Source organism: Corapipo altera, unplaced genomic scaffold, assembly GCF_003945725.1.
Source record: "Corapipo altera isolate COAL_440 unplaced genomic scaffold, ASM394572v1 98, whole genome shotgun sequence".
Lineage (NCBI taxonomy): Eukaryota > Metazoa > Chordata > Aves > Passeriformes > Pipridae > Corapipo > Corapipo altera.
In genome coordinates, this window is record NW_020884914.1 from 2,667,876 (window position 1) to 2,680,484 (window position 12,609).

Here is a 12,609-nt window from a genome sequence, read left to right on the forward strand (position 1 = left end):
CAGTTCACCCCATTTTTGGGCTTTTTTCCCTGTAAATGTAAGTGCATGTTCAGGACTTTTATTTTTTTTTTTCTTAAATGAAGTACATTTCAGACACAACTTTATTGAAACATATTTCATAGGAGGACAGTCCATGTTCATGAAATGTTTTATGTAGTGTTTAAATCCCAGGTACATTCATTCTTCTAGAAAAATACATTTCTCCCCCTTTGCACTTAAAACAATCAAACTTACAAAACAGCTCAAAATGAAATAAAAAGTTTGCTACAGAAATATCAACAGAGCTATTCACAAGTGGAGATATCTAAAGTTATCTTCTGAAGTTTATAATGCTTCCAGCAGGTTCCTTAGAACTGTGACAATGTGTTATTCAGTGCTATCCCTGGGCAAAACAAAGCCCCTAGAAATTCTAACAGTCTATAAATTTGCACACCTGAATCTATTCTCAATATTTTTAAAAATTATCTTCGTGCTCATTGTAAATATTTCTGCCACGGTCTCTAAACATAAACCCCCAGACCCTCCCATCTCCTCATATATACTGAAGTTATCAGATTGCAATTACTATGTGTGTTAAACTCAGTTTAGCATAAGCACCCATAACCAAAAGTAATAGGGAACAAGATAAAAAGTCTAGTGTATCTTTAGATTATGGTCTTAAAAGACTCCTGTGAACACTATATGCTAATCTGAACCTTAACTCTAACTTCTGTTATCAAGTATTGTTAGTCATTACCTGCTTAAGCCCTCTTTTAAAATAAATGCACTCCACACATTTTTTTATGAAAAGACAGTCCCAACAATGACTCAAGTTTTTCCTTTTCTTATTGAGAACCAATGAATTCAAGTTAGCAAAACAGTAAACCAGATACCACCACAGTGCACATTTATTAGACAACCAAAATTTAGCTTTACATTTATAATACATTAATAAACACAAAATATACATTTTATAACACCTTGCAAAAGAAATCAAATCCGAGCAACGCGCAAATCTAAAAAGGGTGGGAGATCAAAATAGGGAAAATTCTGTACAAATGTAATATAAAAATATGTTTCCATATGAAAGAACCTTCTGTTTGAGACTCAGCCAAGAACTGCATCTCCTATGTATTTGTTGCTGCTCAAAAAATCCTGAGCAGCAGGAAAACCCCCAAGCACTTCCCCCCTCCCAGCCCCTACAAACATCCCACCCTAGCAAGCCCTGCTTGGACCACAATCTGCTTTTCAGAATCCACTAGGAGACAGCAAGAGTTATTATATTTGTTTCTAATTCATGCTGCAAATGCTGGGAAAGGTCATGAGCAACAGAGCAGGCCAGCACAGCAGAACTACTCCAAAGGTTTCTAGATAATAGAAGAGCAGTGCCCAGTTAGTGGTACCCCAGGGATGGTTAACCAGTGACATACCAAAAAACTCTTTCAAGAAGAATGACAGTAGCAGTTAGGAAGAGAATTTTCAACATATATTTAGATGGCTAACATTAGGCTGTCTGGAAGTAGGAGACTCATCAAGGAGACTCATTATCTTCAGAGGCAGAAGCCCTTGACCTCCCTGCCCCCAGCTGATGTCTCTGCAAACCTCTAATTTGCACTAAACCCCTCACTTTGTGCTTTTAAAAGCAACTCCCCGTTCAACTGTAGCTGGGTAGCAGAGACACGGTCAGAATTTTCAGGCTGGTGGGGCTTTTTGACCACTACAACCTTGCCCATTCCTGAGGCTGTTCTGGAGTTCCCTGGAATGTGCAGTGGAGAGTGACCGGTCACACCAGGGCACTGACAGCACCACGTGAATAAAGTGTTTACTTTTATGAAGTGGCTTCCTACTCACACACACACAGTTTGAGCTGCTAGTCTGATACATTACCTATGTCTTCAACCATATTTAAGATCATTTTACTACTACTGAAGTGACACTCAATTACAGGGCAATTATTGAATTCCTGGATTGCTTAATCACCCCAAGCCACTTTCAGTAAGTGGAAATTACAGTCACTCACACCTTACTGCTTAATTAGAAAAGAAAATCACAGTAATTTTGATCCTGAAGATCATAAATTTTACCATGAACAAACTATTTCAACTATCGTTTCTCAAATTCTACAAACCAAAATACTTCAAATCCAGAAAGGAACATTATTTCCCCCTGTATTCTGTCTCTATTGGGTAAAGCTCTTATATGAATCACTTGACATTGACTTAAACTCTGAATACTCAGATCTGTATCTGAGCCTTAAATTCTGGATCTGAAAGAAGATTTTTTTTTTAAATGTCACATACCAGTCTGTCCTTTAGCAACAGTATCTGGAAGATATTCCCAATTTTTCCTCACCAAGTAACTGCAAGTAAAATTCCAACTGTGTTGTAAGGAGAAGAACATTGAGGAGCTTCTTCAACAGCTCAGCTTGATTTAAGGAAGTGTAGTCAGAATTTAGTTTATCATGATTAGCAGTGGAGAATACAAATGAGCTCAGCTCTTACAGTGCACATAATTTATGACTTCACAGACAAAATAATATATGTGACCACATTTCTAATGAATTTGGTTTAATACACACAGCTTGTGAAATGAAGTGCAGGAAGCTTAACCTTTGGTTTTGTTCTATATCAAAGAATTTCAGTGAAACAATTATTTTCCACATCCAAGCTTCACACTGCAAGCATTACTTCCATGGTGAAGCAGATACCAGAACTGGTGCTTCCTCCCTCCCTTTCCTCACCAAATTACCAAGTGTCTGCTGCCACTACTCCCTTCACAAATGCAAAGCTCAAGTCTGGGTCACTGCTGTACACTGGGTGACAAAAAAGCAAAGGGCACCAGCGAGAAGTAGTGGAGGCAACACATGGTTCTGTTAAAAAAGTAATAGCTTGGTAAAATTTAATAAAATAAGACACACAGACCATAAAATAGCAAAGTAACAGTCATTATGTCCTGGCTTTTTTGGCTTCTCAAAAGGAAGGAATTTTCAACAGAATTGTGTTATGTTGACAGAATATGGCTGTAGAGGCATAGCCCCTACAAACATACATTGAGAATTTAGCATACCTCCAGAATTTTGGTATTTTGCTCTGGAATATTGTTATATTTAGAGTGATTCTATCTCCCTCTGCAGTATTGCACTGAAAGAATGGAGCTGTTGAATGACTACTTGTTTAGCTGCTGCTCTCACCTGGAGTTTGGTATTTGGGTTTGGTCAGAAAGTGAACTCAAATGAACTTTTTTTTTTTTAAGAAAAAAAATTACAATTGTGGCTGATGTGCTAATGCCTTCCTGGTTGAGTTTCCTTTTTACAGTGAAAGGAGGGCAAGGAAACAGCCTAAGGAAACAGATTCTGATGAGTGATAGATATGATACTCTTCAAGGAACTGTAGATAAGTATTATACTTGCAGAGCTTAAAAATGGCTGGTGGTAGATTATTTTGGCATCTCCAGAGTTTCTACTTCTGAAGTCTCCTAATGCAGCACAGAGCACAGAAAATTGTATACACACATGCCTTAATATCAGAAGCAAAGTCAAAAATCAATTGCTTCTGTGGCAGAACCATCCAGACCCAGCTGAAGTGTAACACCCCAACAGCAGTAAAGCTGGTGCAGCCAGAGCTTTCCTGGTGTAATTCCATCTCTGCAGAGAGCTTTTGATAGAACTGCTAGAAGATATCCCACCTATCCCTCAACCAGCAAGGCTCTGCCAGCAGCAGACTAAGACAGTAGACCTAGGCTTCTATTTTCCTAATAACAGTATCCACCTCAATCATTTCCTCTGAAGTTCTCAGTAGACAACTGGTCATGAGATTTAAGAGTCACTCAAAGGCAATGAAAGCACAAAGTCAGCTTTCTATCCCTTTGTCCCATTTCTTGTGCTGTGTGGCTCAAGGGTGAGACTATGAACACCCATCAAAGAGACTCCTAGTGCATGGCTCTGATCTTCCTAGAACTGAATTTGAAAGGAGATAAATAAAGATCAAGGTTTTCCTGTCTAAAAGCAATTCTATTTAAGGGAACTCATTCTGCACAGTGGCATTTTATGTAATCTAGGTCAAGAGTCTAAATAAAATGCTTTCAAATTAAGGTATTTTTTTATAATGATCTTCAGAATATTACTGGAGCTACAGTGCAATGCTGCAAAATCCTAGAGGAAGTCTAGATTGCAATCAGTTCAGCTAATAATTTATGTGGTCCTTGTGCCCAAATTGCTGATGTCTAGACTTGTTCAAGTACATGCTCACTACCCACAACAGTGACTGCATGAGTGCAAACTCACCCTAAGCATGTGACAAACAACCCCAAAAAGTAAGCCCTTACTCCAGCCATGCCAAATTCTCATCCAATATGCACAGCTGTGCTGAGGACACCCAACTCTCAGAATTCATTTAGAGTTGGAGCCACTCTGGAATGGTCAGAATTATCAGTTAATTCAACTTGAGATGAAGCAGAAGTCAGAGGAAAATAGAAATCAACAAAACTGCATGCAAAAGTTAAGGGGAGAAGAAAAATTACTGGCATTCAGTAGCAGACACCTTGTATACATGGTTGGGAAAGGTTAAGTTATTATGTGAAGGAAAAGTTATACTTGTGGATTAGTCAATCTCATATATAAATATAACATTGAAAATCACTCCAAGTATTCCATATGACAGCCAGGAAGAGGTACAGTAAATGACTGGGAAGTAGGTAAAAATTTTTCAGATTTACCCCTTTGATAAGAAATCAATAGTAGTGGAGACAGAATGAGGAAAAAGATTGCACTGATGACTGAAATCAATAGCAGTAAACAGCAGACTTCCTTCTTTGAGAGCCAGAAAGCACTTGAGTATGAACAGACCCACAATGACAATCTGCTCATTTTACATTAATTTAAATTAACATACTTGGAAATTGATGAAAAATCTTAAATTCCATTCATGTTAAATTACGTATCAAATCAGCAGAGAACATTCCAGACTTTAATCAATACTTTTCCACTGCTTTCTGTCAACTTGGTGTCAGGATCTAGGAAGCAAAGCATGCCAAGGACAAACTCAGAATCACTGTTATGTAGCAATGTTGTTTAACTGGGATACCATCCCAGATAGAAAAAAAATTACACAAACCCTTTCTTTTTTTGTTTCAGACTTGCAAAGGAATTCACAGTTAGATATGGTGACCTTCTTCCTATATGACTATGAAAAATTTGAAAACCCTCTTTGGAGTAAAACTGCTTCTGCCTGCTTCTTGAAATTGTCTTTCAGTAGCAAGGATACCACCATTCCTCAGAGGTGTAGCAATCTGACTGTCAAAAGCAAACAAGCTATAGCAGTATCTTAAAATGTTTCACATTCCTCTGTAGATGGTTAAGCAAAGACTAAAGTAGTCTCAAAAATCCCTTAGGTTAATTTGAATAAGCATTTGTCATTAACTTCAGACTTTTAACTTCTAGAAAATTGTATCTTGCTTTGAATCAAACCTTGAAATAAATATTTCAGATGGAAAAAACAGTACTGAAGTCTGGAGTCCTATGAAGACAACATTGAAAGTGGTTAAGCCTGCTGGTATCATGCAGACCTCCAAAAGATGAACAAGATCAGGATTAAAAAACAAAACCAACCAACCAAAAACCAACCAAAAAAATCCCCAATCCCCTCCTCCCCCCAAAAACCCCAAACCAAACACCAAACTGAAAAACACACCCTAACTCAAATGGAAATTTTGCCTCTGTACTACAATATATCATTTTTTCTGGTCAATGGTATGTCTCCAGTTTGAGAGACGTAATAATATAGCATCATGAAGCTGGGTATCCAAAAATTTCTTCTCTTCCCCATAATACTGTAGACCTTTTACAATTAATTAGTTCCTGTTAGAAAGACAGTAGGTCCTCTGAAACGCTTTCATGTTCTTGTATAACAGAAACTGGTAGGAAAGAACCAGTCCAGATTCAGAAGTTTGGTTTTTTTCCTCTTCTCCAGTTTAGATATGCTGAGTATCCAATGTTTCCTCTAAAAGCTGCTGACATTGTCACTCACCAGTGGGCCCCTTGTGGACCCCACGGCCTCTCAGGCCTCAAGAAGTATCTGCACTCCCAGAGAAAAAACAGTTCAGAATTTGGTTGCGTTTTCTTCACTGTTTATTACAGTTTGACGTTGGCTTTAGTCAGAACATTCTTCCTCAACCTCCTTTACCTTGCAAACTTCATCTTCAGACTGCAAAGAAGGCTGAGGAATGCAGGGGAATGTCCGGATGCTGCGGGGATCCACCGGAGGCACCAGGGTCAGCGACTCCACGCTCAGTGTATCCGTGTTGTCATCTGTAATTAGGGATATTGTGGGCTGCTGGGCAGGAATCAGGCTGGGAGACAGGTTTGCTGTTTCTATGTCACTGGTTTTCCCAGTGTTTTTGCTGGACTTTGAGACAGCTGAAGGAGTTTCATCAGTCAACATTGTCTGACCGGAAATGGCCGCCTGAGGATGCTCTGGAGCTGAAGGGTCATCTAATAAAAGAAAACACCAAGAACAATCAATATTCAATTTAGTATGTACATTAAGCCAAACAATATACTATTATTCATGAGTGTTCAAGAATAATTGGGTGGGAAATGCAGTTCTGTGAAGCACTATGCTTACACATTCACTTTCTAGTAATTAGATATAAAACAAGATATTATGGAGGCATAACCTAAAATGCCAGTAAGATTCTGTTCAAAACCAGACAATTTTAGACATTTAGTATTAGAATATGCAGCAATATTAGAAATATTCCTAGAGAAAGGAAATTGAGGGGATGAATAAGAAAACCTCTCCAGTATTTAGTATCCACTAAAATGAACAGCTACCCCATGCCAGGAAGATCTTTAGAAGTAAAAGAGAAACCAAAAAAGAACCACTGTAGAGCTAGCTTTCCCAAAAATTGGCTTGTTTCTTACAAAAATTTGGAAGTCATTCTCTCAATTCATTCTTCAGATTCACATTGAAGTGACACCTCAACCACAGAAAGCAGAACTATGGAAGCACAGGAAGGAGGATAATGTGCTTTCTGCAACTGAAAGGTGCTGCAAAATAGGTCTGGTTTATACAGGCTCGTGTTATAGGATTTTTTAGTCCTCCTAAGCACGGAGCATACAACACAAAATTGAGAATAAGCATAACATACCACAGAAAACTGATATGCTACTACACCTTTCCACACTATGAAAATAACTCCAGCATTAACAATTACTTGTACTGTTCTTTTCCCCCTAAAAATCCAAGTGAACTATTCAGTAAACTGTTCATTTGGCTCAGGATGGAAAAGGATGGAGGGGATGAGGTGATGCAGCCTTACATGAGCAAGTATGCCCAGAAAAGTAATTTTTTTCTTTTTCTTTTCAGACCACAACAATAGATGCCATTAAAGTAACAGGTATCCAGCTTCAAGACAGACCAGTTTTAGAGCTTTTGTAAGAAACAGCATGTGTTCAAGTGTACAGGCATCTGCACAAAGTTTACAAGGCAATGTAGCGAATACAGAAGCTAAGAATTAGGTTCTGTTTTTAATACACAGTGACCTTAAAAATATTTCCGTTTCAATATGATTCCAGTTAATCCTGGAAAAGAACAGAAAGCACGAACATAAGACAAAAAAAAAAAAAAAAGACAAACAAAGCTGAGAAAGGAATGGATATCAGTAAGGGATCAGTGGGATAACAGTAAGGTTATTGATTTTTTTACCTTCCTGGAAAGATAAACCCAAACAATGGTGTATTCTCACTTCAGAAACCACTCAAATTTACTTTTTGTTGAATCGGTGGCTAAAGCTTCTTGCTTTAATAAAAACAAAATTTACAGACTGTAAAAAAGTCTCCTTTTAAATCAAAGGGACATGACTGGTTATTTTGGAAATATAAGGACAGATTCAAAGTAACTCTGCAGATTCTTTTCAGCTGTCAAGAAGCTTTAGGGAGAATGTAGCAACTGATAACAGAGGAAGTGATGCAAAACTTGCATGGAAAACGAGCTGCTAAAACAATAAAATACAGCCTCAGTTCCCTGAATTCCAAGCTAAATGCTACCATTTCAGGATACACAAAACAGTGAATCTCTTTGTGGTGATTTTACTTTCTGAATTTACTTTTCTGAAATCTTAAAAGGATCCCAAATGTTCTTTGCCAAGACTATTTTTTATTTTACTTCTATTAGAATGTGAATATTCACCAAAATTCAGGATTCAGAAATTGAGGCATTCTGGTAAATAAAGGATTCTCAATCAGTGGCATTCTGCTCAGGAATGTTATATACAGCACATCTCTACTGTGGTTCTGCTATTTCACTTCTGATTCTGCACTTCATTTCTTATATATATTTCTCAATACTTTCATTTACTGAAATAATGAAAGACATACATGTTCTTTTGTTATGCTGTATTGTCCCCAAATCCTTCCAAGTAGGTTCTAAATTAATGCTGAAGTGACTCCGTTCTTAATGTCACAAAGAGTATTTGAAAAAAGTGCCCATAAAAAAAAAAAAAAAAGTATCTGGAGTTAAAAAGCCCAAACTTTCCATACAGAAGTCTCAAAAAACATTCAGGAAAAAAAGATAAAAATATCAAAAAAAGTTCTCAAGCCCACAGGTTACTTGAGGTGTACACTTGGCTTGAAAATGCAGCTATAAGCTTGTGTTAGCAGGTTTTTACTGTGATTATCTCTCATATATTTTGGATATAAGCCTAGAGGAGAATAATCCCAGACTACAGATGAAGGAATACAGAGATCCAGCATCCTGGAATGAAAATTTGGTATATGAGACATTACAATGAAAAAAACATCAGACAATTCTCATGATGAAAAAACTGCTTTAATTGAATACCTGGCTTCAGGACAATAATTACTAATGAGAAAATCTTTGAGGCTCAAAATTTCAAAGCCTTTTGAAGTCATGCTCAACTCAGAGAAGGATGGAAGTAGATAAATATACATTTATGTCTGATCTGAATTATGAAAGTCTCTGAAACTGGAATAAACAATTGGCAAAAAGATATGCCCTGGGTGAAAAAAACCCCTAAAGAATGTGCTTACAGGAACATCTGTCTCTAGGTAGGTACCAAGACAGGTACACCAAGCTCTGGCTTCTAGAGACTTTTGTGTACCCAGTATGTTTACAGACTCATTTCTCTACCCATTATCTGGAACTTCTGTTGATACAGCATGTAACTGGCTTTCAAAAAAACCTCAAACTCCTAACATTTGATTCCAGTCTGACTTTTGGATAGAAAGAAAAAAAGTAATTGTAACTTTTACTTGGATAAACCCACTGATCATTAAGATATGCCCTACTCTTAAATATCAAAAAGTTATCATCTAATACTGGAGAACAACATTTCTATTTATCTCTTTCCAAGCAAGAGTGTTCTGGCAAAAAATGTAAACCAGTTCTGAAACAATACCAAGGAGAGTTCAGCCAGTTTCTTCACAGGGTTGTGATGTTGACATTTGGTTCTAACAAACCCCTCCCACATACCTCCAAACTTAAGCACCAAACAAGATTTGAAAACAGGGTGTCATTTTGCAAGTTTTGGGGTATTATTAGCTCTCTGTGGATCCAGTGGCTTCAACAGCCTTAGATGTTTTTCAGCACTTCTGTAATGCTACAAAGATTACCATTACAGCAAAAAAATCCACACCAATCACTCAATTTGTTATATTAACTTATGCTTAGAAGAATTATCAGTGAAAAAAGACAGACTAGAACAGAAAAAGGAAAGAATGAATATCATCTACAGAGAAGTGTTCTAATCTGTACAGCAACATAACATGAAACAATAATGAAAACATAAATTACCAGACATTAAGCGAAAAGATGCAAATTAAATCTATAAAGATGAAAAAGGGTGTTTACATAATATAAACAGAGTAAAGTATCTCGGTGCCATGACAGTAAAAAAAAAGAAATTAATTAGATACAAGTTAAAGCAGGTTACATAAAAAAGCAGGTCATCTGAAGTGTATTTCCATCTTTTTTGCATGTGCTTCCCCTCCTCAGGCAATTGAACAGTCCATAAAGTCATCTGCCTGAGCTTGATGATCACAAAAGCATTAAGCTTGTGCCATCAGAGTCCCAGGGCAGTTGGCCACTCAGTTCTGCTGAATGCCTGTCCATTTTATCTGAGCTGTAAATAGACTCCCTGCTGCTGGCCAAGTACCTGCATCACTGTCCAGTCAGAGCCTGTGCTCACTCAGTGTCACTACAGCCAGGGCTGCCCTGTGCAAATGAAGACATGGTTGCTTTGAAGCTGGAGGCTTGATGGCACAATTTCCACCTCTGGCAACAGAGCCAAGAGACATGGGAGAAACTGCAGATAAGGCTTTCAGAAATGGCTCAACATCGCTTTACAATTCTCCCAAACCGAAATGCAGAGACAAAAATCACCATGCTTGCTTTCTTCAGTTTCCTACCTCACTGGCACTGGTGTCAGCATGGAAACCAAGTATGTTCTATTAAGAAGTGTTATGGGCTCGTGAAAGCTTATGGAGGAACCTGCCTGAGTGGGTATTGCGGGAGTTTCTGCTGCAGCTGCTGCTCGAAGACCTAAACCCAGTGTCCGCCGTGACTGTCAGCCTCCGACAGACTAAACACCCGCCGGCGTCCTTTCCTGCCAGACCTTACTAGAGGAAAACACAGTGATATATCATACACAGGCTTTAACAGGGACACAGGGAAGGGAAACTGGAATGAAGACAAAGGATAAATGTTAGAGCAGCAACAAGAATAAGTGACAAGGACGCATCCGGAACTGCTGGTATCTTGGATACAATCTGATGCCGCACCAAAAGCTTTCTAAGTTTGGGAAATACTTCTGGAGCTGGAAGTATTCATTTTTTAGGAATAAATGAGTTTAACTGAATTTAATTTTTGCTCCCCTATCTGAAAAGGTTCATAATGCAGTTTTGGTTGTGTCTGGCAATATCAGCAGCACTTACACCAAGGAGGGACTGGTAAGCATTTATTTGCATTCCAATCTCCTCACATGCTTTAGAAATCTCAAGAGAAGTTATTTATCACAAGTTCTGGTGACATAGAATTATTCTCCTTTTCCCTAGCCATAAATTATATGAGGTGCAGTGCTGTGCAGGTGACAACACTGCAGATCATTCAGCCCTACAATTCTATCATCTACATTATAATGAATTATAATGATTATAATAAAGCTAAACACAGTGTTTTAAAAGATAGCAGCAGTTCAGATGATGATGCTTGGTGCATAGAAAGTTCCTAGAAAAGAAACTTTCTAAGAACAAAAGTACTTCCTCAGCTAGTTGAAAAATTACTAGCATCATAGAACAGGAGATCAAACCACATTTACATCACTGATTATAGAGGGAAGAGACAGGGATGGTTTCAATAAGATGGGAGGCACTTCTCTTACAGGCTCTCCATGCTTCATTAATCATCCTCTCCTTGGAATAAAAATTTAATTTTACAGACTGGAATCCAATATGTTCTCTGCAACAAGGGACAGTTCTTAGTACTTATTTTAGGTCTTTTATCATCAATATCTGCCAGAAGTGTGAAATACTGTGTAAGTGGCACAGAAGACCAGTGCCTTGTGAAGTCCTCAATATCCATTGCTCCAATGTAAACATTTTCTTAAGTACTGAAGCCAATTGCTTTTTAAAGTTAAGACAACTTAAACAGCAATAAAATACAGTGTAGATGACATTAACACATCTGTAATTCTGGAAGGCTGCTAACTTACAGTAAGAGAGCTTCTATATCTAATCTTTGACATATATAAAAATAAGCACTTTAAAGGAGTGCTCGGTTCCAGCAAGGTTAGCCAAGACATGACTGTATTCTAACCTCTGAAACTTGATGACTAAAATCTGCCTAGAAAGAAAACATTTCTACTTTATGCACAGCAACACTTCAAAAGGACACTTTCATTAAAAAAAATAAATCATGTAAATACAAAGAAAAAACCCAAACCAACAGCAGCATTTGCAGAACCTGATACTGCCTTTTCTGTCATTAGGGATTCTGCTTTCTTTAAGGGATGACTTCTGCCTTTCCAGTTTTAAAGAACTGTGATCCTATAAGGGGTTAAGCTTAATTCCCAAATACTACAAAGGTGGGAGTTGCTAGGTTTTAAAATATCTGTGCCATAAAGCAGTGTTGACAATTATTAGGTACGATAGCTGATAAAAATCATAAGAGTTTATTTTACTCATGACAAGGCAGTTAATGCAACACTGTGGGATTGCTTGATGCAGGTAGGGTGATACAAGTAAACTATTTTTACAAAACACCAAATTAACACTTTTTCCCTGTCATGCATTTTTGAAAGCTCTTTTGCTGTTTAATCTTTAACATATACTTTATGTTGTAACATTGTTTTCGCTTAACTGACACACAATTTGTCTTTATTTTGTTCTCATCTGTCACTGTTTTATGTTAAAGTTGGTATGTTCCAAATCTTATTTCCTGAAACAACTCTGCGAAGACTTACAAGTACCATCTCAAATATATCAAACCCTGAACAGTTTAAATCAACAGCAACTGTCAACAGACAGTAGTTCAGGACACTATGATCACAAGTTTACAGTATAAAAAGCTCTTGTGGTTTAAAATGTTGTTCTTAAGGAAGGTAGCTGAAGTAGTTTTC

At 37.6% G+C, this 12,609-nt stretch overlaps 1 protein-coding gene across 5 annotated transcripts in view; it reads right to left on the bottom strand.

The window, feature by feature from the left end:
- Positions 1–2,396: 2,396 nt before the first annotated feature.
- CLEC16A (C-type lectin domain containing 16A) overlaps positions 2,397–12,609 on the bottom strand; it is a 60,645-nt gene continuing 50,432 nt past the window's right edge. For 2 of the 5 annotated variants that reach the window (XM_027654811.1, XM_027654809.1), the window contains 2 exons: positions 10,489–10,608; positions 2,397–6,466 (listed from right to left, as the gene is read on the bottom strand). In XM_027654811.1, coding sequence (XP_027510612.1) covers positions 6,126–6,466; positions 10,489–10,608 — 461 coding nt within the window. In that variant the 3' untranslated portion in view covers positions 2,397–6,125. Of the gene's footprint in view, positions 6,467–10,488; positions 10,613–12,609 lie in introns of all 5 variants that reach the window. The other 3 variants (XM_027654813.1, XM_027654812.1, XM_027654814.1) reach the window with 2 other exon arrangements.